General features: G+C 48.5%; 1 protein-coding gene across 1 annotated transcript; it reads right to left on the bottom strand.

Annotated features, from left to right (window-relative positions):
- Positions 1–130: 130 nt before the first annotated feature.
- ECHDC3 (enoyl-CoA hydratase domain containing 3) lies at positions 131–21,932 on the bottom strand. Its single transcript, XM_024254324.3, has 5 exons — positions 21,558–21,932; positions 16,835–16,956; positions 14,700–14,797; positions 8,595–8,795; positions 131–989 (listed from the first exon to the last, which is right to left on the bottom strand). The coding sequence occupies exons 1-5, from the start codon at positions 21,725–21,727 to the stop codon at positions 669–671; spliced, it is 912 nt and encodes a 303-aa protein (XP_024110092.1). The 5' UTR covers positions 21,728–21,932; the 3' UTR covers positions 131–668.
- Positions 21,933–27,978: the final 6,046 nt, after the last annotated feature.

Below are 27,978 nucleotides of genomic sequence, written 5' to 3'. Positions count from 1 at the left end.
GGACATTTGTTACAGAAATAGGAGGCATCTACTCTATGCCATCAGCGTAAGCATACAAAAACTGTTAATTGATTTTTTTTTTCTTTTCTTAGACAGCTTGCAGTGTAGCTGGGGAGATAAAACATACCAGTCTCTATAAAGATTTAATTTATTTAAATCACATAAGATTATTCAAAGCCATAGGCATGATTACGTCTCTATAGAATCAAGAAGATTTTCTGCGTGGAGAATATCTCGTGGAGATTTGAAATGTGTTACCTCTCCTGAGCAGCCAGGATTAACTCCGCTTAGGAGGACGTTTTGGATAAGGGTCAGGCTGGCGTCCTTCTTTCTTGCCTCCATGGGTTGCCACCTTCTGCTATGTCAGGGGGGTCGCTTGCTTAAGACGTTGTAAGGAGCACCCCAAATGCCAGGCTTCCCGCCATAGCTGGCCTGCTGCAGGGCTCACCAGCCTTGCACTGAGGTCAGCACCTCAGTCACTCTCCATTTTGTCCTTTCCCCATGAAATCGTGGCTTTTAATGTAGGCCAAATGCTGTGACACCAATATCAAGTCACAAAAGCAGCTCGTCTGTCGCCTGTTGAAGCTGAGAGGCAGTGGTGGGGCTGGGGTCAGAGGGGAGGGTGGGCTCCTGGGCGTTGCCCGTGGGCCGCACTCCTCTGCCTCCACTCACACTGGCTCGTGTGACCAGACGGGTTTTCTCTTCTGGAGGAAGGCTGTGATGCCCTCCTGCCCGTCCCGCAGGGCCAGGTTGTCCACCATGGCCTGGGAGGTGAGGTAGTAAGCCGTCCCCAGGTCCTGGGGCAGCTGCTTGTAGAAGATGGCTTTGCCCAGGGACACCACCGGGCGGCTCAGTGACGCAATCTTCCTCGCTATCCGCATGGTCTCCTCCTGCAGCTCCGTCTCTGGCACCACCTTGCTAAGCAGCCCGTGGAGCAGGGCCTCCTGGGCAGAAATGGGCTCGCCAGTAAAGAGCATCTCCAAGGCCACCTACGGGGAGACACGAGAGGTCACTGAGGTGCTCTCTTGTGACCCGACCCCGCCACCTGAGTCCCGCCTCGGCTCAATGACCTGCTTCCTCAAATACCATGTCATCCGCCAGCCCTGACATCTTCAGTGCCCTAACTCCTGCCCAGGAGGAGAGCGGATCTTTCCAAGAGTGAAGAAACCACACCAGGCCCAGGGGAGCAGTGGCTGTCCCGTGTTCTCTTGCTCCTGCACGGATCTGGTCACTGAGCCCTGCCACGGCTGGGGATTTCGTCTACCTCTTTTGAGGGCCAAGCACAGGACGGCAGCCACATCAGATGGGATGCCCCACAGACACTGCAGCGTGGGGGTGGGGTGGGGGTGGGGGTGGGGGTTCCAGTACCTCTCGGAACCCACTGGGGCCACTTCCCACAATAAGCAGTCATGGGGCTGCCACCTCGGCCTGAATGGAAAGAGCAGACCCAGCCTCCTGAAGAAGCAAGGATTTACAATGTCTTCAGGGACCAGACGTAGAGCCCAGCATGGTTTTAACTCACCAATCGGTAAGATGTGGCAGGGAGAGGATGCCCTTTCCCCTCCTACTACCCTCCCCTGAGGTTCCAGGGCTGGTGAAGAGCGAGGGGCCCCAGCTCCCTCCCTCCCCACCGTGTCCTCTGCTCCACAACCGCTGTGTGCTGCACCAACCAATTCTGTCACGCGCGCTACCAAGCCTGGCTCCTCTAAAGTCAAACTTACAATGGAAAAGAGGGGTCCCCAGGTGCACAAGGACACACAGGCAGGGGGCCTTCCCTCCCCCACCCCTCACTCAGGCTCTCACAATCCTGGTGGCATCCCTGATGTTCCTCAAACACGCCTGTGCACCGTCACCTTAGGGTCCTCGGACTCGCTGGTCCCTCTACCTGGGGTGAATTTTCCCTGGGTGTCATCCTGGCACATGCCCTCATCGCAGGCCTCTGGTCCTGCGTCCCCTATCACTGAGGTCTTCCATGGCTGCCCTGCTCCAAGTGTAAAACAAACCCTGATGCGACCCCTGTCTGGCTACATTTTAAATGTTTTGTGCTTCTCTCCATTTAACACCCTATATATTTCATGTTTGTTTATAGTGTATGTCCTTTGTAGCATGTAAACTCCAGTAGGACAGGATTTTTTTTTTTTTCCAAGATGGGGTCTCACTATATTACACAGGCTGGTCTTGAACTCCTGGGCACAAGTGACCCTCCCGCCTTGGCCTCTCAAAGTGCTAGGATTACAGGCGTGAGCCACCATGCCTGGACATTTTTTTTTAGTCTTCTGCTGATTTCTGTATCTCCAGCACTGGAAGACTGTCTTGCACATAGCAAGCAACCTATCAAATATTTATGAGGGAAGGAAGGAGAGAGGGAGGAAGACAGGCAGGCAGGCAAGCAGGAAAATAGAGTGCAGCACAAGTGGCAGACTGGTTCCTTTGAGACAAGGGCAAGGAGGTGATATAGCTTCCAGCTGGCTCTGGCTCTTGCTCTTGGGACCTGGCCTCCATGCTGTGAGGAAGCCCAAGCCACACTGAGAGGCCGGGTGCAGTGTGCCACCAACCACCCTTGTGGGGGCCCAGCTCAGAGGTAGCATCCACAGCCAGACACGTGAGCAAGCAGCCTTCAGATGAATCCCCAGCTGAGGCTGCCGACCCTCTGGAGCAGAGAGAAGCCTTCCTCGCTAAGCCCTGTCCAAATTGCAAATTCTGTTGTCTTGAGCTACCATACTGTGGGTGGCCTGTTGCCTGGTAATAGATAGCTGGACTAGCCGGAGACACACACAGGGGAGGCATCAGTATGTAGAGTGGGGTTTTTCAACCCTGGTGATACTGACATTTGGATAACTTTTGCAGGGAGGGTGGGGGGCTGTCCTGTGCATTGCAGGACGTTCTGCAGCATCCTTGACCTCCACTCTCTAGTTATCAGTAGTACCCACCCCCCACCAAGCTGTGACAATCAAGAATGTCTCCAGGTATCGCCACATATCCCCGGGCCAATACTGCTCCCAGTTTAGAACCATGGGTCTAGAAGGTTTTTAAGCCACAGGACTAGATTGGATCCCCCAGAATTGAACTTGGATAGAGAGACCAGAAGCCTGGCCCAAGGCCCCTCCTGCCACCGTGGGTGGAGATGGAGCCCACACACACTGGGCTGGCAGCCAGGGACGGGTGATGCAGGACCTCCTTTTCTCCTCTGTAAAGTTAAAGGCATGGACTAAATCGCCACCTCTGTTTTGGAACTGTACTGATTTTACGTTGGAGGGAGCAGGAACGTGACAGCCATGGGGGTTCCAGGGCAGACCATTTTTAGTTGACCAGGAAGAGCACTTCATGCCAAAGCGTGTCTGAAGCCCTGGTTGAACCAGGAGCTAAAAAGCGGATCCTGTTGTGAACAGCTGTGAAATAGGACCCTGCTGAAGACACCTAGCAGGTCACAGCATGGGGCCAGGACAGCGCTCCGCTCCATCTCTGCCCCTGAACTGCATGTCAGCTGGGATCAGAAGCCAAGGTGGACACCATGTCACGGATCCTCCCAGCCACTTACCCTGCACTGACACAGGCGGCTCTTGGGGAACTCACAGGGACCAAATGTCAGGAAGTGGCCAAGCCTGAAAAACTGATGCAACATGAAAAAACAATGAAAGCCACCCAAGTCAACCTTATCGATCCCTTTGTCACCTGCAATGATCAAGTCCTAGATGACTTTCAGAGTCGTTAAGAATGGAGTCAGAGCTGGAAGGAGGAAAGAGTAAATCCAAAGTAGTAAGTGTTCCTTCCTGGCCGGCTCAGCAGATGGGCAAGTATTCATCCCAGGTGAGGGGCTTGTGGCCTGGGCCAGCAGTGTGTAGCTGCAGAACTGCACGGAATTCCAAACGCCCCAGATGTTTTGGGGCCGAGTCCTTTGGAGTCCAAGCTTCACAGGCGGGGCCTGGTCCCAGGCCTGCTGGGCACTGGTCCTCCTGGGACCTCTGAGCAAGCCATTTCTCACCTCTCACTTCCGCAGCCAGCACACTTGGGTACAAATGACCATCACCAAGGGACACAGTGAAGAAGCCACTAACTAATGACAGCAGGGCACACTGTCACATCAAGTACAATGGAAAGGCTGGGGGAAAAATGGTCCATCTGAGCCAGATATAAATCAGGGAAGTCACTATGAAGATTTTGCTTGCAGAAGAAAAGCTCAGGGACCTGGTTTGAGCTCAAGGGACCTGGCTGAGCCAGATGTACCTGAGTTCCAACCCCAGCTCTGCCACTTACTAACCACAAGACCTTCAACTAACGCCTTGGAGTTTGTTTCATCTGGAAAACAAAAATGAGCGCCTCCTGCAGTATTGCAAGGATTAGAGATAGCAGGTGCAAGGCTCGTATAATAACAATCCTGGGCACTCAGTAGGCACCCAGTGAATGCAACATCTATTTTTTTAACACAACTAGGCCAACTGCAGCTGGTCCATGATCTCTAATGCTGGCTTTTAAATGGTTACCCCAGCCTTGGAATGGGGGTGATTATTTAAAGCAGAGGGGTCTTCTGGATCTCATAGGCCACCCAAGTGGCAAGAACCGTGTGCTACAGCCCACAAGGGACTCTCCCCACGTCATGCCCCTTTGCATGGGCACGGTGTCTTAGTCCATTCAGCCTGCTGGAACACAGCACCACACGGCCTGGTGGCTTATAAACAACAGACATTTATATCTCACAGTTCCGGAGGCTGGAGAGTCCAAGGTGAGGGTGCTGGCACTCAGCGACTGGTGAGGACCTGCTTCCTGGTTCGTAAACGAGGCCTTCTAGCTGTGTCCTCACATGGAGAAAAAGGGGGTAAGGCAGCTCTCTGGGGCTGTTTTTTTTTTTTTTTAGAGATGGAGTTTTGCTCTTGTTGCCCAGGCTGGAGTGCAATGGCACGACCTTGGCTCACTGCAACCTCCGCCTCCAGGGTTCAAGTGATTCTCCTGCCTCAGCCTCCCGAGTAGCTGGGATTACGGGCATGCGTCACCATACTCAGCTAATTTTTGTATTTTTAGTAGAGATGAGGTTTCGCCATGTTGGCCAGGTTGGTCTCGAACTCCTGATCTCAGGTGATCCACCCGCCTCGGCCTCCCACAGTGCTGGGATTACAGGCGTGAGACACCACACCCAGCCTGGGGCTGTTTTCATAAAGTCCCATTCACAAGGGCTCCATATTTATGATCTCATCACCCCCAAAGGCCCCACCTTCCAACACCATCACCTTGGGAATGAGGATTCAACACAGGAATTTGGGGAGGACACAGCATTGAGACCATAGCACATGGCATCTGTCTCCCAGGGAGCACCAGCAGCAGGGTGAGGAGCTGCAGGAGGAGCACTATGGAAACAGTCAGGCCTGAACAGAACCCATGGGATACTTGTGCACACACACACATGCATTCGCACTGGCACCATGGCACCAGCAGGGTCTGTCCCTGGGGCTGCCACATGGCCAGGCTCTGAGGGAAGCACACTGGAGTGAGGGTCATGGGTCCCATCTCACTGGCCGGACACAGGACACGAGGCCCTGAAACTCCCAGACCCTCTTGCAAACTGGGTGTGGAACTGTGCGTCCTCTAAAACTGCACTCCCAACCTCTGGCCACACAAATCACTGCTAAAACGCAGCCCATCTGGGGCAGGCTGGAGACCCAGCCTTTCTCCCAGGCTCTTTAACATCTGCACCAGTTTGAGCAGCGGGCTTTAACCATCTTTCCAGCTTGGAAACCCCACTCTGTTCTCATTAGCTGATTAGGAAATCAGAGTCTGCCTGCCTCAGGAAAATGACTGTTCTGGGAGGAAGGGCTTCTCATTTCCCACGTGCTCTCCAGTGAGGCCGGCTGCTTGAGGCACTGGCTCAGGGTCTGAGCAAGGCCAGCTCTGCCTGGGAACGGAGCAGCTGCGCCAGGCAGGGTGTTTTATAGGGTGCCGGGAAGATGCATTATTTAGATCGTGCCCAAGGAGAGAAGCTCTTTACAAATGGGGAATATTATTCATGTCCAGGCTTGGTCTGATTTGAACAGACAGGCTTGATTCCATGGTTTCTGCCCATCTCCAGCACAGCCAAGCAGGTCCCTGTGGCGGCCAGGAGAGGGCACTAGTGACCCACACATGTTGTCTTATCCAGTGTGAGACAGGCCCAACTTCCTGCCCAGGCCAGTTTGCAAAGTACCTGCTAGCTTCCCTGTGGGTGTATGAGGGACACGCACCCACCCCCCAAAGTACTCGGTGGGCCTGTGCATGGATGTCCGTGGATGGGTTCACATGCGCACATCAGCAAAGACAACGGGCGGGTGGTTTGGGTCAGGTTTATTAGATTGTTATGAATCCCAGTTTTTCCTCCTAAAGCATGCCCACACAATTAGATCTGCAAATCCAGAAACCTAACAAAGGCCTTAAGTTCCAAAAGACTGTTTCTTCCTACAAAATTCCCTTTATCAGTACTGTGATTTCTGCTTTTCAGTGTTGACCCCAAGCCACGTTCCTGAGTCATGGCTCTGAGTGGCCCAGCATTAATGAGCCCAGCGTGCAAGGACTTGTTGACAGAACTCTGAACCGCTTTCAGGCAGCTGATTAGAAAAAACTGGTGAGTCTCCAGTTGAGTGATTTAGAGGCCTTCTGGGGGTCAGAACATGAGAACAGAGACCAGGAACCTGAGTAGGGCTGTCCGGAGATTTTTTGCCCCATTTTCTGAGAAGGTCTGTCCTTGGGAGGTAAAAGCTACTTTGGTTCATCCAACTGGGTGATTATGAAATGGGGTTTCTGAAGACTGGGCTTCCTTGGAACTTAAGGCCTGTTTTTGTCATATTTTCCCCTTTTTCTTCTCAAAAACTTTAAATTTTATCAATTTAAAACTTGATAAATATGGTCTAGCATTGTTTCTAGGAATCAAATCTAATAAGCCTTGATTTCAAAAGTTTAAGAGAGAATGGGTTCTTAGCCAGATAGTAGGGCTGACTTCAAGGTTTCAAGTGCTTTACTGTGGAACCTTCCAGCACATCAGGTGTTGAAGAGGACAAGCAGCTGTCAGCACAGCTGTCTTTTATTAGACAAAGGCCTTGTGATTTGATTTGTACAGTTATAAGATAGTTTATGAATAAACTCTGACAATCAATTTGTAACACACAAAGTAGAGTCTTAAGAAATATTTACTGAATGGGCCAGGTGTGGTGGCTCACGCCTGTAATCCCAGCATTTTGGGAGGCCGAGGGGGACGGACTACTTGAGGTCAGGAGTTTGAGGCCAGCCTGACCAACATGGTGAAACTCCATCTCTACTAAAAATACAAAATTAGCCGGGTATGGTGGCACGTGCCTGTAATCCCAGTTACTACGGAGGCTGAGGCAGGAGAATCCCTTGAACATTGCAGTGAGCTAAGATAGCGCCACTGTACTCCAGCCTGGATGACAGAGACTCTGAGACTCCGTTTCAAAAAAAAAAAAAAAAAAAAAATTTACTGAATGAGTTTAAGGTAAGTGTCTATCTTGACAGAATCGAAAACATCCTCTTAGTCTGAAGACACTTTAGCCAGCCGTCACCTACTGTAGTGCGGAGCCCACTTCCAGCCCACCGTCCTAAGTGTGTGTGTTCGCAGGTATCTGTCTTCAGAATTTCCCCACAAACACACATTTCTGCAAAAACTAACAAAGGGGCACTGCAAAAGAAAGGAATACTTCCCTAAACTTCTTGGTCCTACTACTGGATTTCCCTTGGATCTTATTTCTCTTGCGTCTTAGGCATGTGAGCAATTGCTGATTTTCACAGTTGATGCTAAAGTAGATCATATACGTTAGAAAGCAATTTAGCTTCTTTACTTGGTGTGGTCTAAGACTCTGCCCCCTTTTTACAGATTTCCAATTAAGAACAAGGATGCACTGTTTCTGCAACAAGAACACTGTTGGTTTACACTTAAGGGAGGTTTAGGAAATATTATTTTATGATGTTATAGGAAGGAAGAAAGCTTTGTGACGGAAACAGACTTCACTGTAGTTAACAAAACCACTTTGCAACACGGCTCCTTCTTGGGCAGATTCAACATACCACACACAGGAGATTCATGTTCCTGAAATGCAACCGTTGTAAACCCAACACACTCCAGAAATCACCTACTCTAAATCCGTTCTGGAACAAGACAGACTGTTGACGAAGAGTGAGCCAGCGACACTACTATCCTAGGCTCTTGATACTGGCATTATGTCAGCACGCTATTCTATCTCATGGGCAACCATTCAGTGCAACAAAACTGAGTCTCAATTGCATTTCAAATAAGATTACAAAATATGTGCCATTAGGAAGACAAACAAAACTAATCGGCAAACCTACCCAGTGGTACTGAGGGTACGCATGATGGAAATGCAGTGATTTCACAAATTGACGCCTGGCGTCAGAAGCTACAGAGGAACAGGCAGGCGGTCGGCTCTTTCCTCCCTGCCATTAGAGGAAACATCATGGCCCATCTAGCCAGAGGCATTCTGGGCAGAACGTCCTGATATGAAAGGCACTTTTAACAAGCGGATCTTGAATCATCGCATGCATTGGAGGAGGAACTCCAGAGAAGGCTGGGAGGCAGAGGTGGGTGGGGGGAGTTAAATTACCTTTCTAGGCACTGCTCTTGCCAAGGCAACCCCAGGGGTAGAACAGAAGAGCCCGACGTTCACCCCAGGAGTGGCAAAAGAGGACTTGTCGCTCGCCACGGCAATGTCGCAGCTGGCAACCAGTTGACAGCCGGCAGCCGTGGCCAGGCCATTGACCATGGCAATGACGGGGACGGGGTGGTTCCGGATGAGCATCATGACCTGCGGGACAAACACACCCACTTCATTTCCACCCAGACGGAGGCACGACATTAATGCCTATTGCTTTTTTTTTTTTTTTTTTGACAGAGTCTCACTCTGTTGCCCAGGATGGAGTGCAGTGGCAAGATCTTGGCTCACTGCAACCTCTTCCTCCTGGGTTCAAGCAATCCTCCTGCCTCAGCCTCCTGAGTAGCTGGGACTACAGGCACGGGCTACCATGCCCGGCTAAATTTTTTTTGGTATTCTTAGTAAAGATGGGGTTTTACCATGTTGGCCAGGCTGGCCTGGAATTCTGACCTCAAATGATCCACCCACCTTGGTCTCCCAAAGTGCTCAGATTACAGGCGTGAGCCACCACGCCCAGCCAACGTCTATCATTTTATATGACTTTCCTGTTTCCAGAGCACTTTTCATATGCTTGAGTTTATCCGACTCTATGGAAGAAGGGTGAAAAAAGGCACAGAAAGCACTAACTCCTATTAAATATCTACTCTGAACCAGGCAGTGTAATTTGGTCTTTCTGAGAGCCCCATGGGGACAGAGCCCTACCGTACAACAAGGACACTAAGCTTGGTGGGGGCTGCCGCAGGGGGTGGCCCCAAGCTCAGCTCTTGAGTAGTGACAGACCCCCGCCTGCCTTCCTGGCAAATGTGCTGAAGAATAGTGTGGATTTTTATCTCTGGGGAACAAATCAAACCCTTCACAAACAGTTCTGTTCTCACCGTGCCTGTGTGAAGCTCTTGTGTTAAAGGTCTGAAGCTGGTATTTGGTGCTTCCTTGAAAAATTGAGGTGGAAAAGGGCCTTGAAGGCAATTTGCTTAATAATTACTTCTCCAATCACCACCATGAGGATGCTCTCAATTCTAGTAAAATGGGGGTGGGGGGACTCTGCTGTCATCAAAGTAAACAAAATTCCTAAAATAGAGCCCTTGGCACAGAGAGGAGACACAAAAATGTGCTAATGTGACCCCTCCAACCAATACACTTCCAGAACTTTAACTTATTTTTGCAGCTTATGTTTTCATGCCGCAGAGTGTGTTGCTATGGTAACTTCAATTTCTAAACTGCTGCTCTTTGAACCTTGGCAGGGAGAGAGGATGGGAATGAAATTTGGGTTACTTTCCCCAAGGCAGGTATTCAAAGACAAACGACCTTCATTGATTTGAAGATTTTGTCTAAGAAGCTTATCTTTTATATCCATAAACATTTGATATTCATTAGCTTTCTTCTAAAATAACCAATTATATATTTAAGGCTATGGTATCATATCCCATAGTAGTGCTTTTTGACTTTTTTGGGGGGAGGTCTCCTTTTGAGAACCTGATAAACGCTAATGACATTTATCTTCCCTAGGATAAATGAGGAAATACATCCTCCTCAGAAGAACACAGGTGGGTGGATCACCTGAGGTCAGGAGTTTGAGACCAGCCTGGCCAACATCATGAAACCCTGTCTCTACTGAAAAAAAAAATACAAAAATTAGCTGGATGTGGTGGCGCGTGCCTGTAATCCCAGCCTACTTGGGAGGCTGAGGCAGGAGAATTGCTTGAACTTGGGAAGTGGAGGTTGCAGTGAGCTGAGATCGCGCCATTGCACTCTAGCCTGGGTGACACAGTGAGACTCTGTCTCAAATAAAAATAAAAATAAAAAAAAAGAAGAATGCACAGATAAGTAAACACCTGTACACAACACTGTTCATGGATTTAGGGGGTTCATGCACTGTAAGGCGAGGCTGGGGATGGGCTAGTGAGAGCGCTCATTACCAGTGAACTGGAATGAATAACAAGGGGAAGAAATCCCAAGAACTTCTAAAGTCTTGCTGCAAAGAAAGAAAACATTTTGTTTTCGTTCTGAGTGTTGTTGCACCACCCAAGGAACTGAAGTTACTAATGAAAACCCAGTTGACTGGGATTAGAGTTGAACAGTCTACCTGTCCTGTCCATCATCTGTGAATGGCTAGGATTTCATAAAACTTGGCAGAAAAATAGGTAATATGTATATATTCAGCATTAAAAAAGCATACAATTACTAATATTATTTTTTTGAAACAGAGACTTCTCTGTCACCCAAGCTGGAGTGCAGTGGCACAATCTTGGCTCACTGCAACCTCCGCCTCCTGGGTTCAAGTGACTCTCCTGCCTCAGCCTCCCGAGTACCTGGGATTACAAGTGTGCACCACCATACCCGGCTAACTTTTTTGTATTTTTAGTAGAGACAGAGTTTCACCATGTTGGCCAGGTTGGTCTCAAACTCCTGACATCAAGTGATCCGCTCACCTCGGCCTCCCAAAGTGCTGGGATTACAGATGTGAGCCACTGTGTCTGGCCTAAAAATGCATACATTCACCTTTGATCTAGGAATTCTACTTCTAAGAAATAATGTGAAACAGGTAAAAAGCTCTATGCCAAAGATGCTCACCAAATCATTATTTTATAATAGTAAAAAACTATAAATATTATAAATATACAAAATAAATAAATGGCAATGGAAACTAAACTACATCCATTGACTAGGATGCTGTATTCTCACTGAAATGAAAATTTCCAAGAGAAACACCAGCATGGCAGTCTGGAGCTTATGCAGTGGTCTGAAACCAGGCTGCCAGGGTTTGATGCCCAGTCTGTCACTTACTCTGCCTAATCCTGGACAAGTCATTTAACCCCTCAATTTTCACATCTGTAAAATGGACATGATAATAGCACCAACCTTATAGAACATGACAGTTATATAAATTAACATATCTAAAGTACTTAAAATATTATCTGGCATATAGTAAGCATTCAATGCTATAATCATATTATGTAATTCTATACTGTAATCTCATCTATATATGATTATTTAGAAAAACAGGTTCACATGGAAAAATGATCTAAAAGGAAATACAGCAAAATATTAATCATGGTTCTCTCTGGGTGGCATGATTATGGTATCACATCGGTAATCTTTTACTGTTCTAGACTTTCAAAACTGTTTACAAGTACTCATTACTTTCATGATTAAGACTATTTTAGGCCGGGTGCTGTGGCTCACACCTGTAATCCCAGCATTTTGGGAGGCCAAGGTGGGCAGATCATTTGAGGTCAGGAGTTTGAGACCAGCCTGGCCAACATGGTACAACCCTGTTTCTACCAAAAAAAAAAAAAAAAAAAAAAAATTAGCCAGGCGTGGTGATGCACACCTGTAGTCCCAGCTACTCAGGAGGCTGAGGCAGAAGAATTGCTTGAACCCGGGAGGCAGAGATTGCAGTGAGCCGAGACCATGCCACAGTAATCCAGCCTGGGTGACAGAGCGAGACCCTGTCTCAAGAAAAAAAAAAAAAAGACTATTTAAAATATAAAGTTAGAGAGAAGTTCAGAAAAGACAAAGGGAATTTAAATAATCAACAAGCTAGAATAATCAAACACTTGATAGTCAAGAACTGATTATACCTATTTGAGCTTCCTGAATTAGGTACTGTTTTGGGTCTGCTGACTCCAAAATGTGACATAAATAGAACGCTGCCCTAACCTCATTTAATAGCATCGCTAAGGGTTTCACATTATTTCCCCAAAGCAAGAAACCTTGTCCCATTGTCATTTGATTGACGGGGTATGAGAGCAAAGTGCAGAATCTTCTCCTGAACTAGAGTTTCCGTCTCCAAACTTCAACAGGATATAAGTAGAGAGACAAGGAAGAAGTCTCTAATCTGAGTGCCATGGCAGGTCATTTTCACTCTTCCAGAGTCAAGTTCTTCTCATTCTCATTCTACTCATTCTTAATTTGCCCTACTCCTGGTTTGTATATAATTAACTATCATGCAGTACTTGTGGTCTGTAACAAATTGGTATAGTTTTTAGATGCTTAGCTAGTTCAGATACCTCTATCCTCCTTTCTAAAATCAAATTTTCTCATGCATGAACTGAACAACGAAATATCTAGCTCATTCTGTTCCAATCTGCCTGTTGATTTCACTTGGAAATGGAAATCTTGCACAAGTTCATGGCACTCATATTTATCCAAGACAATGTTATTTTCTTAGAAATGGTTTAAAGATATCAATACACTTTCAGTCCTATTTTACTACTTTGGGGTAGGCCCTGTTTATGCACTGAGTTTTTTTCAGGGAGTCAGAGGCTTCCAAGGGTTAGGGGCTTCCAAGAAATCTGGGCTTTATCCTCTGAAGAAGGCCTGCTCCCCTGTGGCCCATGGCTATGCTGTTTAGATCCCAGTTCATGAAGTTACTAGAGCAGAGTGATAAAAGCAGACCCTCAGGGAGGATAAAAGGGCTTTACTGGTTCTCTTTGATGCTTTTCAACTTTAGCCAAACATACTGGGTATTGGTAGAAAAAAACTTTTAAAGCACCAAGGCTTGGCAAACCCAAGAGTGGAATGTTACATAAACATCATTAACGTAGGAAACAAAAGACCCAGGTCTCGGCTCTAACTTGCTCCCACTTCCCCATGAAGCTTCAAGTAAATTGCTTTTCCTGTTTAACCTTCCATGGAGTGAGAAAAATATAACCTGATCTCTTTATGGGTTTCTGGAAGGGCAAGGAAAACAAATGGGGATGTCTTAATCATCTTCCCATTCACATCCCTCTTGCTCACTTCTGTCTTGTATCATTAAATATCTGTGAAATCATTAATGACCAAATACATGAATGAATAAGTCAATGAATGAACAAAACAATTAGGTTAAACTATCTTAGAGGCAGGTTATGAAACCGTTTTATATGTGTTGTTTCCGAAATAGATTTTCAGTTTCAGTTTGGCAGAAAACAATTTTTTCTTATGCTTCCCTCAATGCCTTGCAGGTATTATAATAGGTGCTCAATAAATGGTCATTAGATGAACAATGTATTACTTAAAGCTGGATTCTCTATTCAATTTTTCATTACCCAAGGGGTTGATTTCATGCCTTTAAAAATCATCCAAAACTTTTTGTACCTCTTCTTCCTCTGTGGCTGTTGGTATTTTTCCTCCTTAATATGGTTAAAGAGGCAGAAAAGAAGCAATAACGAAGAGGTTAATTTTCCTACTTGGAGGTGGTGATTATAAAGGCTGGTTGAAAGAAGCATTTGAAAATAATTTTAAAAACCATTATTGTTATTCCATTTATTAATGTTCTTTCCCATTTAACATAGTTTAAAATTTTTAAAAATTATTATAATCTTAGATTCTTCTTCCCTAAAGACACACATTTTCACCTTTTCCTTCTTACTCCAAACTTCTATACCAAGACATACTCCCACAATGCTAGACATGGCAACTATGAGTACCATCCTATATTCCACTTTCTTTGGTACAAAACAAAATCAATAGCAAATTATGGTCACTTTTTAAAAGTCTAAACTAGGCCGTGCACGGTGGCTCATGCCTGTAATCCCAACACTTTGGAAGGTCGAGGCAGGAGGATCACCTGAGGTCAGGAGTTTGAGACTAGCCTGGCCTGGCCAACATGGTGAAACCCCATCTCTACTAAAAATACAAAAATTAGCCAGGCGTGGTGGCGCACGCGTGTATTCCCAGTTACTCAAGAGGCTGAGGCAGGAGAATCGCTTGAACCCGGGAGGCAGAGGTTGCAGTGAGCCAAGATTGCATCACTGCACTCCAGCCCGGGCGACAGAGGGAGACTCTGTCTTAAAAAAAAAAAAAAAAAAAAAAAAAAAAAAAAAAAAAGTCTAAACCAAATAATTGCTTGGATAAAGGATCTGATGACCAAACAGTTTCTAGTTGCTCTGGGTGGTTGGGTCTCATGGATAAAATCTTATCTGTAAGGTAGAAGGCGAACTCAACCTTTAATATAGTGATCATTTGCAGTTGGGTCTCATGGATAAAATCTTATCCGTAAGGTAGAAGGCGAACTCAACCTTTAATATAGTGATCATTTGCAGGTTTGCACTGTTGACTGTCGTCCCGGCTTACCTTGGAACAGGTCTGAAATACTTCGGCATGGTAATCACGGCCTTGCTCCTCTGTCAGCTCCTTTAAATCATGCCCAGAAGAAAACACAGGCCCCTCAGCTGCAAATGTTTCCAATTGAGAAAAGAAAACAAAAAGATGTAAACACCCAGAGTTGGGCAGTTAGTTACCTTCCTTGTCTACTGAATAACTTCAGCAAACTTTCACTTAGAGAAAGTTAATGGCCTAATTTTGAGAAGAATAATTCCAGTTTGCTTGAAAAGTTCCAGCCAGAATTTTGTGATGAAAAATGCAAGGTGAGGTGTTTTTTAGATGCCTCTGTGTCCTAAAATTCCTTCATGGAAAATGATAGAAATACACAATTACATAAGGAGAAGTTTCAGTTACCAAGGCAAAGGTATTTTATACAGAGCCTTTATTTGGGGACTTGCTCTGGCCTGAGTGTATTGAGTCACACAAGCTCATCAAAATCCCCCATGCCGAAGGCAGTGTCCATGTCATTTCATCTACAGTGGCCAGCCGTCATGGCTGAACTAGGAAGGTGAGGGCAGGAAGAGACCTCGGAAGCCTTCTGGTCTTCATTTTACAGATGAGGGATCATAAGATGTGGCTGCTATCACTGCTGTCATCAACAAGAAAATGTCATCCTACTGATGAGCTGATAACATTTTCTCATACTTCCCTTTTGTTGCTGTTGTTGTTGTTTGAGACAGAGTCTTGCTCTGTTGCCCAGGCTGGAGTGCAGAGGCACGATCTCAGCTCACTGCAACCTCTGCTTCCCGGGTTCAAGCAATTCTTGTGCCTTAGCCTCCTGAGTAGCTGGGATTACAGGTGCCTGCCCCCACGCCCAGCTAATTTTTGTATTTTCAGTAGAGATGGGGTTTTGCCACATTGGCCAGGCTGGTCTCGAACTCTTGGCCTCAAGTGATCTGCCCACCTTGGCCTCCCAAAGTGCTGGGATTACAGGCATGAACAACCACACCTGGCTGTTGTAGTTATCTTGATTGATAGGCAATATTATTGTCTTTTTGTAAGTGAGGTAATTATGTAGTTAAGAAGCTATAGTGAGACCCTGTCTCTGCAAAATAAAACCTTAAAAATTAGCCAGGCACAGTGGTGGCAATGTTGCTTGAGGCTAGGAGTTCGAGACCAGCCTGGGCAACATAGCAAGATGCCATCTCCACAAAAAATAAAAACTTAGCTGAGTGTAGTGGCACACACCTACAGTCCCAGCTACTCAGGAGACTGAGGCGGGAGATGACTTGAGCCCAGAAGTTTGAGGCTGCAATGAGCTATAATCATGCCACTGCACTCCAGCCTGGGCAACAGGGCAAGACTATGTATCAAAAAAAAAAAAAAAAAAAAAAAAAAAAAAAGAAGACGTTAACTGCTTTTGCTGTATCCAGGTAACATCCCACATGGCTGCTGGACTGTACTAATTCTAATTTCTTTTCTCTTCACCATATAAAACAGTTGAACACTTTTGATTAACCATGGATAAGATGGTAACATTCTGAGTTTCTGCCTCCAGAAACACTGATGCTTGATTTGCCAAACAAACATAGCATCACAAAGCATCATCATCATATTTTTTTGTGCATGCTTTAAAATGCTAATATTACTATTATTTATACCAGTCCCATCATCACAAGAAAAAATAATTCTGTAAAAATTCCTTTTAGAGCAAGCAAACAAATTAGCAGAATATGGCATCTTTTCCAGCACCATTAAACGCACTGCAGATATCAGTTCAAAAGCTTGGTAAGAAAAGAAAAGTCAGACCAATCAAATGCCCCAAAGGATCAGTGGTTAAACCCATTTTATAAGGTCCATGAAGAAATTGATTCTCTGATTTTGAGGGGAAGACCAGTATAGCCCAGCACAGAAATGTTTTAGTATCTAACAGAAAGGAAAAGACATAGTTTCACTGAACAGTCAGTCACCTTTGTTATAAATTCTGCAGTTAATAGTGTTAGGACCAAATCACCAACTACACAGGTGTTTTCCATAATTAATGTTCTTGTAAAGGAGCTTCAAAACAATTCTCCAGTTAAATGAAGGGATGCCCCAGTTAACTAAAGACTCAGAAAGCTCTTCTGGGCACTGCAGAATACTAAGGACAGATGTCAGATACATACCCGAGATGATAATGACTTTCAGATCGTTGCTGTCAGCGTCATGAAGAATGTCACTTTGGAGAGACTTGAGCATTGCAAGTGACAACGCGTTCCTCTTCTTGGGATTGCTCAAGACAATGTTCCTGTGAAGAACATTTTACAATCACAGGGTCACACACTAGTCAAAACAAGTGAGGACCCCTGCGATTCCTGTCTAATTTAGGAGCTATTTTTAAAAGACAAGAAAGGAGAACTGCTGGGGCTTAGTGCCAATTTAGAGGGTCTGTCAACTCTCTGGAGTTACAGCCAAGTCAAAACAAGAAAAAGGCGACCTGAAATGCAGGCTGGGTTTCCTCCCTCTTCCCTTGATTTGTTTCTCTTTTTCTCCATGTTTGCTGTCAGAAACATGACTGCCACCTCCAAGGAGAGGGCAACGCACAGTGGTTCCAAAATCAACACCACCCAGAGAGGCTGCAAGCTTAGCATGACAGCAGGCGCCGGAGAAATCTGACCAACAGTGGCTACCTTCCACTGCTTTCTTTCCATTGTTCCTTAGAAAAAAGTTAGAAAATGAGCCCAGAATGAAAATAACTCCCCAGATGTCAACTCACTGCAACGTCCACCTCCCGGGTTCAAGCGATTCTCCTGCTTCAGCCTCCCGAGTAGCTGGGACTACAGGTGCCCACCACCACACTCGGCTAATTTTATATTTTTAGTAGAGACGGGGTTTCACCATGTTGGCTAGGCTGGTCTTGAACTCCTGACCTCAGGTGATCCGCTTGCCTCAGCCTCCCAAAGTGTTGGGACTATAGGCATGAGCCACCATGCCCGACCCAATTTTTTATATTTAATTTTCGTGGGTACATATAGTAGGTGTAGATATATTTATGGGGTTCATGGGATGTTTTGATACAGGCAAGCAATGCGCAACAATCACATCATGGAAGATGGGGTATCCATCCCTTCAAGCATTTATCCTTTGTGGATAACAAGGGATAAATCAACAATCCAATGATACTCTTTTAGTTAGTTTCAAATGTACAATTAAATTATTATTGACTATAGTCACCCTGTTGTGCTATAGAATTCTCGGCCTTATTCATTCATTCTGTTTTTCTGTACCCGCTCCATCTTTTTTTTTTTTTTTTTTTTTTTTTTTTTGAGATGGAGTTTCACTCTTGTTGCCCAGGCTGGAGTGCATTGGCGTGATCTCAGTTCACTGCAACCTCTGCCTCTCGGGTTCAAGTGATTCTCTTGCCTCAGGCTCCCAAGTAGCTGGGATTGCAGGTGTGTGCCACCACACCCAGCTAATTTTTGTATTTTTAGTAGAGCTGAGGTTTCACCATGTTGGCCAGGCTGGTCTCGAATTCTTGACCACAGGTGATACACCCGCCTCAGCCTCCCAAAGTGCTGGGATTACAGATGTGAGCTACTGCACCTAGACCCATCTTTTCTTATAGTGGCATCCTGTAAGTTTACAAAACAATTCGTGCTGTCCGCAAATGGGATGATACATGAAGGAAAAAAGTACAAGCCACACAGCAAGAGGGCTCTTCTGGACATATCCTCTCACAAAAAGCTGGCGTCCAAAGGGCCTGCTCGCTCTTTTGAGGCATCCCACATGCTGAATAAAATAACCTGTATTGTCATCTTGCTGCTTATACACAGAAATGTCTTATTTTTGGCTGTTACAAGAAATGGGCAAAGAGTCAAACACCAGATTGTTATTATATATTTTATATGTTTCCTATCAGTTTTCACCTACAGGTTTCCTACCTTCCTCAATCTTTTTTGAATCTGATATTCCTTCCGCAGTACAGCCAACTCGGATCCTCCATAAATAGTATTCTGTGTCATGGTTTTCCGGAAAACAAGTTTGATGACTGAAATGATTTCAATAAGAATAACTACTTTCTTTGGAATACAATTTCAAGGTTGCTGCAGTCTTCAGGTGGCTGTGCTATTCATCTTGTTGTTTCTTATGAACATCGTTCTCTCCTAAGTACAAAAATTACTTGCGCTGATTTGCTGATAGACTTCAAAACTTATATTTGGTGGGGGTGGTGGAAGAACTGCTTATAAACCTCTCCATCAAATAATGAGGGTGCTTCTTGTAGCAAATATAAAAAGCTGCCATCCCATCAGTGACATATGCTTAATCTTAATTCTAAAGTCTCAGGCAAAATTGTATAAAAAGATTCGAGCCCCAGAGGCCATCGTGCGCTGTGGAATCTGTTCATGTGTCCTGTTAGCTGTTTGGCTCCCATACTGTGAGTGTTCTAAACCGCAGAGTCCACTCTCCAACCCAGAGGAACCAGGCTCAGCTCCTCCCGCCCCACCCAAGCTCTTCTCACCAACCATCTCCTAATTTCCAGATCCAAATCCACTGGCCATCTCGATCACTCCCTCCTTCTGGAGACAGATTTCTTCTCTCCTGGTTGTTTTGTACTTCTCTGGCCGGTCCTTCTTGACTTCTTTCGTGGGCTACTAGCCCTCTGTTAACCCCTGAATGCCAACCACCCTGAATTCTGTCCCCCACACTCTTCCCAGGCAACTTCACCGATGACCTTGATGTCAACAGCCGCCTCTGAGCTGAGCTCCAGGTGCACGCGTTCATCCCGATGTCTACTGGCCTTCTCCATCTAGGTGTCTTTGGGCATCCCCCCATTCTCAAACCTGCCCCTCTCCTCTCTTTCTTATCTGAGCAGTGCCACTCAGTTGCCTGAATGAGAGAAAAAGTCATGCTAGTTTTCTATCCCTTCCTGATTCAACTGGCATCAAAGCCTGTTAATAATACCTCCTAAAAAAATCTCTTCACTGAACCCTCCCAGTGGCCATCTTGGTTCAAAACATGCGATGCCTTGCACCGAGAGCTCCACCAATATCACCTAACCGAAGAGAAAACCTCTTCAAGAATGAGGTCACCACCAGAGCATGTGGTAAGTGTCAAGGTAAGAGATGGTCCCTATAAATGCTCCCATGAGCTGTCTGAAGATCATTATTGCAAACCACGAGAAGGTCCCTGAAGTGAGGGACTGTCATGTTCTCACACAGAGAAGACACTCAATATCTGTTGACCTAATGACAAAAAATAGCATTTCTATTTTTTCACAGGCAATTCCACCGAATGCAGTGGAATGACATCACATCCCGTTTTTTCGCCATCTCTTTTCAAACCAAGCGGTGAGTAGAAACAGAGTAGAAACCACTTTGGGGCAGAGGGACCTCTCTGAACCCTGGTGAGACCTACTGGCCGTGTGGCCCTGAACAGGCTGTCACCTCTCTGAACTTGCTTCCTCACTGTAAAGCGGGCATAAAATTAGCCACCTTGCAGTCCACTGTTAAGAATTAGGGATCATGGATACAGGGAGCCCAGCACAGAGCTGGCCCTGGGTCCATGACAGCAGCGCTGCTGGGAGGAGAAGCATGGAAAAGGGACCCTTGAAGAGTGGTGGGTCGCTCAAGTTCTTGCTCAAGTTCACCTGCTTAGTGCCCAACATAATGCTGCTTTAATGCTTGGTTAAGAAGTGTCCTTTCCTACTAAACAAACCCTAGCATTCATGTGGGAGTGTTTCAGTCACCACCTTTGCTGATTCATATTTAATTCTGGAGAACTCGACCAGCCTCCTTTCTGTCATCTGGCCACCATGCCCAGAAGTCAGGCTTCCAACCAGATGTTACCAGATTTACAGAAGCGGAAACTTAGCAATGGGCAAGAAAGGCCCTGGCCTGGGCCCTGCTCTGGCCTGTGCTCCTGTAGTTGATGAGCAAGGGGTCCACAGGGACGGGAACCATCCCCTTTCCAAACCCTGGGGCCATTACTGAGACCCTGGAATTCCCTGCCCCTGCTGTGGGCACCCCAAGCCCACAGATGGCCAAGAGCAGCTGTCTGTAGGGCATGAGGGCTGGAAGGGTGTCTGCAGATCTGTGCACCCAGCCCCTTGCAGAGCAGCAGAAAGGACGGGTGCAAAGGTGGGAAAGGATGAGAGGAGTGTGAGAAGAAAAGGAAAACGCTGAAGCCAGGGGCTGGCTCTCTACCCCTGCGGGGAACCACCTGGTCATCTGAGGACTATCAGTTCACACGCAGCCTTCTAGGTCTTCTTCGGAAGGTAAACATCTCAGGGTAGGAGAAGACGACGTTTTATTTAATAGCTTGATTTAGTACTGAAGCATGCTGAAACACGGTACGCAGGCCTCCCTTTGCACCCCTGCCCCGGCCAGGCAAGCACCCGGCTCAGGCCTGGAGGGGGCAGGGCCCTCCACCTTCATGACTCCATCGCCCAGATTCCAGTTGGCGTACAAGCACATTTTTAAGAGTTTTGGGCCTGTAGCCACAAGGGCAGCGCTCAGGAAGCTGTGTACTTTGTCCTATTTACTGCCCCGGCCCCCAGCCCCGCGCCTCTGTGTGAGGGCCAAGGAGCAGCTCGGCCGAGCTCACACTCCCCCTGGAGCCGGGTCTGGGGCCCAGAGCCCTCCTCCCCAGGCCTCTCCGCAGGCCCTGCGGCTGGAGGCCAAGTGACCCCGCAGGCTGCCCTGAGGGCTTTGGAGCCCCGGACAGTCCCCACCGACGGCCCTACAATCCCCCCTGCGCGTCTCGCTGCCAGGCCCGGGTCCGGGACACAGGGAGTTCCCTCCCCAGGGGCGTAAACGGGGCTCCGGCTCCCCGGGTCCTCGCCGGGTCAATGGCGGCGCCCTGACCCCGACTCGGCCCCAACGCGAGGAGCCCGCGCGGCCCGGGGCTGACCTTATGCCGTCCAGCTGCCGCGCGCTGGTGGGCCGCGGCTCCGGCTCCCGCCGCCCCGCCCCGGCCGGGTCCCGGCTGCAGAAGCGGGCGGGGAGCTGGGCCCAGGGGCCGCGCCGGAGACACATGGGCCCCCTTGCCCCGAAAGCCCGCAAGACGGCGACGGCGGCCATAGCATCCGGGATGGCCAGCCGCCGCAGGATCGCGCTGCCTGGACCGGCCGCAGGTGCTGGGCGCTCGGAGGGCGCTGCTGTGAGCAGGGCCGGGACAGAACTCGATGGAACTCGACGGTGGCCGAGACCCGGACGGCACCGCCTGACAGGTCCAGGCTTCGCGAGGACGCCCTAGGCCAGGCCCAGTCCCTACTACGCCCCGCCCCGGCACGCCCCTCCCCTCCCCTCCCCGCCCCGCCCCTCCCCGCCCCGCCCCTCCCCTCCCCGCCCCTCCCCTCCCCTCCCCGCCCCTCCCCTCCCCTCCCCGCTCCTCCCCTCCCGCCCCTCCCCTCCCCTCCCCGCCCCGCCCCGCCCCGCCCCTCCCCTCCCGCCCCTCCCCTCCCGCCCCGCCCCTCCCGCCCCGCCCCTCCCCTCCCGCCCCTCCCCTCCCCTCCCCTCCCGCCCCTCCCCTCCCCTCCCCTCCCGCCCCTCCCCTCCCCTCCCCTCCCGCCCCTCCCCGCCCCTCCCCTCCCGCCCCTCCCCTCCCCTCCCCTCCCGCCCCGCCCCTCCCCTCCCGCCCCGCCCCTCCCCTCCCCTCCCGCCCCGCCCCTCCCCGCCCCGGCACGCCCCGCCCCGGCACGCCCCGCCCCCACGAGGCCCTCCCCCGGCTCGCCGCGCCCCGCATGGTGAAAGGCGCGCATTGAAAACCCGCAGGCCGGCTCCAGGGATTGTTTGACAAGGCCTGTGGGAAAGTTTAAGCGAGGGGAGGAGTAGGATGATTTCTTTTTGCACCAACACCAGGAATGTGGCGTTTGCCTGCATTAGGAAAACGAGCATCAGGAGTGAGTGGCGCTGCACTGTTAACAACCGCTCCCCTACCTGCCTGGGAAACGCCCCGAGCCTGAAGGGCGAGCACATGAGGGGGCCTGGCTGCGCGGACGTTGACTTTTTAATGCTTTGTGACCTCTCATCCAGACGCTGGGGGTCCACACTTTAAGTTTCTGCCTCCAGGTATCTGGAAATGGAAAGTGAGTTCATAAACAAAATAAAGTTAAATTTCTAGAACACCTGAGCTTGACCTCGCAGTCATGCCAAGTGCCACCGACGAGGCCGAGCACGGGGGAACACGGGGGTCGCAGAGCCTGATAAAAGTGACAGCCCCCAGGGCTTAGGGTCACTGCTGGTCTCATTACTAAGATGACTTTCGCTGGCTGGGAGGAGATGAGGAGGCCCCACTCCACAGGGGAGCTGGCGCAAGAGCGAACTGATACGGGGGTTTCGGGAAGACCAAGGAGCTACGAGAGCACTCCGAGCCTGGACTGCGCAGATGAAAATGGAAAGGCGGCCGGGCGCGGTGGCTCACGCCTGTAATCCCAACACTTTGGGAGGTCGAGGCAGGTGGATCACCTGAGGTCAGGAGTTCGAGAACAGCCTGACCAACATGGTGAAACCCCATCTCTACTAAAAATATAAAAAATTAGCTGGGCGTGGTGGCGCGCGCCTATGGTCCGAGCTACTTGAGAGGCTGAGACACGAGAATCGCTTGAACCCGGGAGGTGGAGGTTGCAGTGAGCCGAGATTGTGCCACTGCACTCCAGCCTGGGCGACAGAGCGAGACTCCATCTCAAAAGAAAATGGAAATGCTCAGAGGCCACTTCCACGTGCTTCTACGTTTGATTTAATAATAACAGGTCGCTCTTTGTGGAGCCCCACTCTGCCAGTTCCTGTACCTATGCCGTGTCTTTCAACGTTCGGGGTCGTCCAGACAGGTATCATTATCCCAGTTCCTACCAATTTCACCAGCCCTGTTGGCACCAGGCCCAGTAGTTACAGAGTCAGGACGGGGCTGAAGGTCAGATGAAGGATGGCGCTGTGGATGGAGGGTCCCCTCTCATCTGAAGTCCTAGGCCTGCGTTCCCATTCCTTTCATGTCTAGCTCCCCCCTGGTTTTCTTTCAGAGCCTGCAGCCCCAGTTTGAGCGTGGTGAGCAAAGAGGGACATGCAGGTGGACGGCCACCGCGTTACCCAGGCAGAAGTCGATAGAACTTACTGAATCTTGAGTCCTTCCTCAAGCAGTGCAGGACTCTTTTCAAATTCAGGCTGCTTCTCCTGGCCTCCTCTGCTTCTCATTAACTTTTGCAGGGGCTGCCTTTCTTTCCTCTCTCGTTCAGTGCCTTTCTAATCTATTTTCCACGCAGGCCTTCTCCCTGACACAATTTGATTTCCAGGTGGCTAGCAGGCTTCTCCCTGGCTTTGATTTCTGCACTTCTTTCTTGTGCCACATGTCTTGGCTGCACAGATGTGTCTTTGCTACCTTTTCACATTTCCTTTAAAGACCTGCAGATGCCTGATGGAACACTGCAGAAATAATGCAGGATGAAAACACGGTTCCTGGGAGGCCACTGTCTCAGGCTTGATGTGGGAATGAATGAAGGAAGACTTAGACCACCTCAGGGCTCAGGGAAAGAAATGTGAAGTACAGATTTTCAGCTTCTTATGGAGTGGTTTTTGAATTTATTTTTTATTTATTATTATTTTTTAATTTCAGGCCTTTCTAAGGTAGACATGTAATGACATGGTTCAGAGGTGCAATGGAGAAGATGGAGGGGCCTACTTTCAGTGAGAGCCCTTGGGCATGTAACCTGATCAGATTCCAGTTTCCCGCCCTCATCCTCCACTCCACATCTGCCCCCCCGCAGCCGCATAAAGCCAAAGGAGGATCAAGCGCCCATAAACCAGAAAGGTTTCAGATTTTCATTGGTCCACACAGCTGCAGATGCTTGGCCATGTCCTGGTTTTGTTATTCTGTATTTTATTAATAATCCACCAGTCATTACCCATGTGCCTCTTGCAAACTTAAATGTCTTCACAAGGACCCAGACCTTGAGTTGGGTGAAAATTAGTTTAGAAGATAAATGGAGGTGTGGGGGTGAAATGAGCTTCCTTTGCTCCCCACTTGGCATGGATTTTTGAATTTGCTCATATGCCTTAAACAGAACAGACTCGGCTGGGCGTGGTGGCTCATGCCTGTAATCCCAGCACTTTGGGAGCCTGAGGTGGGTGGATCACCTGAGGTCAGGAGTTCGAGACCAGCGTGGCCAACATGGTGAAACCCCGCCTCTACTAAAAATACAAAAATTAGCCGGGCATGGGGGCACGTGCCTGTAATCTCAGCTACTTGGAAGGCTGAGGCAGGAGAATTGCTTGAACCTGGGAGGCAGAGGGTGCAGTGAGCAGAGATTGCGCCACTGCACTCCAGCCTAGGTGACAGTGCAGGACTCTGTCTCAAAAAAAAAAAAAAAAAAAAAAAAAATCAAAACAGACTCAGTAACTTCAGGTAAGGTCTGGAATAGCTGTGTAAACTGATGAAGAGGTATGTGTTTCATGGCATCCTGGTTACAGATAACACTTTAAATGAGCTTGAAAAGTTAAAGGATCGTGATAGTGACAGTGATAGACACCATCTAGGGGGGCAAGAAGTCGCATGGGAGAGGAATGTTTAATGTTGGATTCATTAACTGCTGTTAAAGAAGGACAGCTGTGGGGCAGCTGCAGAACCCAGGCTGCTAATCACTATTTGTGGTCCCTCAATGAGGACGGAGCAGGAGACCAAGGATCAAGCCAAGTCCCAAAGCCACAGCAGGGGCTGGTACCCACTCACCCCTATCTTCTACACCTCCTGCATCTGCATCTGATATGGTTCGGCTCTATGTCTCCACTCAAATCTCATCTTGAATTGTAGCTCCCATAATTCCCATGTGTTGTGGGAGGCATCTGGTGGGAGACAATTGAATCATGGGGGCGATTCCCTCATACTGTTCTCATGGTAATTAATAAGTCTTACAAGATCCGATGGTTTTATAAGGGAAACCCCTTTCGCTTGGTTCTCATTCTCTCTTTTCCGCCACCATGTAAGATGTGCCTTTCACCTTCTGCCATGATTGCGAGGCCTCCCCAGCCACGTGGAACTGTGAGTTCATTAAACTTCTTTTTATTTATAAATTACCCATTCTTGGGTATGTCTTCATTAGCAGCATGAAAACGGACTAATACAGCATCTTAGCTACATGACCTGCATCTCACAATAATTTTAATCCTGCAACACAAAGAGAAGGTTCAGTTACATTTCGATAATTCAAGAAGAGGCCACGCATGGTGGCTCACACCTGTAATCCCAGTGATTCAGGAGTGTCAGGCGGGAGGCTCACTTGAGGCCAGGAGTTTGAGACCAGCCTGGGCAACACAGCAAGACCCCAACTCTACAAAATACAAAAAAAAAAAAAAAAATGAGCTGGGCATGGTGGCGTGTGCCTGTAATACCAGCTACTTGGGAGGCTGTGTGAGGAGGATTGCTTGAGCCCAGGAGTTTGAGGTTATAGTGAGCTGTGATTGTGCCACTGCACTCCAGCCTGGGTGACAGAGCAAGACCCTGTCTCTAAAAAATAATAATAATTCAAGGAGAAAGGAAAAGTAGTTGCCATTCTGACATTGATCAGGTTAACCTTCACTCAAATGAAACATTCTACCATAAAGAGTGATACTTGCTTGAACATTCCAGACAGCCTCTGCAGAAGAGTTCCTGTAGTGGTGGTAGGGTGGGGAGATGGGAGGGGATTTTTCCTGACTGGAAGGAGGGGAATGACTTCACACTTGGTCAGTGAGAGAAGGGGATGGGACAGGCTCAGCTCTTGATAATTGCTATATTACTAGGTTGATGACCTTAGCATGTTACTTCTGAGCCTGTTTCCTTGTCTGTCAAATGAGAAGAATAATACTATCATTCATTTCAAAGAATATTTGTTGAGCCCATTATGTGCCAGGTACAGATCTAGGCACTGGGGTTATTGCAGAGAACAAAAGCAAGTCCTTGCTCTCAGAAGGCTTGAGTTCTAGTGCAGGGAAGCAGAAAATAAACAGAGTGGATGATGTGTCAGATGGTGAGGGATGCTCTGAAGAACCTTGGAGCAGGTCAGGGGCAGAGGGAGGGGGATGCCACCCTACTGCAAGGTGGGGGAGTTGGGGAAGTATTGATAAATTCATGTCTGAGCAGAGACCAGAGGGAGCGAGGGAGTGAGTCACACAAGTATCTAGGGCCAGAGCCACCCAAGCAGCAGGAACGAGCACAGATGCTGAGAAGCAGGAGGACCCAGTAAGGTCAGGGAACAGGAGAGGTCAGGGTGGGTGAGCAGAGGGAGGGAGGATGGGTGCTAGGCTTGTTCACTCTGAGAGAGAGAGGGAACCACAGGAAGTTTTAGCACGGGTGGGACATGACCCAACTTGTGTGTTCAAATTATTCTCCTGAATGTCATGTTAAAAATAAACCGTAGGTGGCAAAGAGCTGAAACCAAGAGATGAGCTGCACGGAAGTGGCACTCATCCACATGACAGTCGATGGTCTTGGACAGAGTGGCATTGGTGGGGTGCATGTGAGAAGCTGATTCTAGATATACTTTGAAGGTGGAGGGGACAGGATTTGTAGATGGATTGGGTCTAGAGTGGAAGGAGAAGAGTCAAGGATGGACTCTAAGTATTTTGGCCTGAGCTACTTATTTTTGCCACAGGATCCTTGGGATGTTGCTTTGCCATCCAGAAACCTCTGTGGCCAGTGGCACCTTTGCCTGAGTTTTTCTCAGGCCTGCTGGGCTCTTTCTGCCCACTCAGCCTGGCAGGCTGCACTCAGCTCATGCTACTGGCCTGGATCCCTCACCTGCCAAGGGCAATCCAGGTGTGAAGCAGCAAGGGGTGCATGAATGAGCAAGCACAGGGTCTGGCCATTGTGCACAGCCAAGCACGCTGGCTACTACAGTGTGGTGGGCAGCTCCAGGAACCAGCACAGGTGCCAGCTCCCTGTGAGGCTATGGCTGGACCAGGCGTACCACAGGTGGCTTCCACTGTGAGCACCGGGAAACATGGTGGCATCTGGAAGCTTGGAGACACCAGGAACTGCAGAGCCCCAAAGAGGATATCACAGCCCTGGCCTGGGGAGCTCCTAGGTCTGAGCTCCCTGAAGGGCTGCAGATGGTCTCTCCTTCTTTCTTCTCTCCTTCTTGTTGCCTGCAATGTGGTGAACGGGGTTAGGGAGGCAGCAGGGGTGTGTGTTTCAGCCTTGTTTGTGTTACAGCTCTTTCAGTCCTACCATTTGGTGGGTCCTGGGTTCTTGTCCCACATCCAGGAAGAATGAGGTACATGGACAACTAGAGGGTGAACAAGGCAAAGAGGTGCTTTATTGAGCGTCAGTACAGCTCTCAGGAGACTCAAAGCGGGTAGCTCCT

Source organism: Pongo abelii, chromosome 8 (assembly GCF_028885655.2).
Source record: "Pongo abelii isolate AG06213 chromosome 8, NHGRI_mPonAbe1-v2.0_pri, whole genome shotgun sequence".
NCBI lineage: Eukaryota > Metazoa > Chordata > Mammalia > Primates > Hominidae > Pongo > Pongo abelii.
This window is presented reverse-complemented; position numbering and strand designations above follow the sequence as displayed.

What these genes read in the sequence shown, in the direction of transcription:
- ECHDC3 (XM_024254324.3), bottom strand. Translation starts at nt 21,727, where the DNA reads ATGGCCGCCGTCGCCGTCTTGCGGGCTTTCGGGGCAAGGGGGCCCATG. An exon ending in GAAAGTCATTATCATCTCGG is followed by an intron (nt 14,798 to 16,834) that starts GTATGTATCTGA and finishes AAACATTTGCAG; the next exon opens with CTGAGGGGCCTGTGTTTTCT. An exon ending in TATTTCAGACCTGTTCCAAG is followed by an intron (nt 8,796 to 14,699) that starts GTAAGCCGGGAC and finishes TTTGTCCCGCAG; the next exon opens with GTCATGATGCTCATCCGGAA.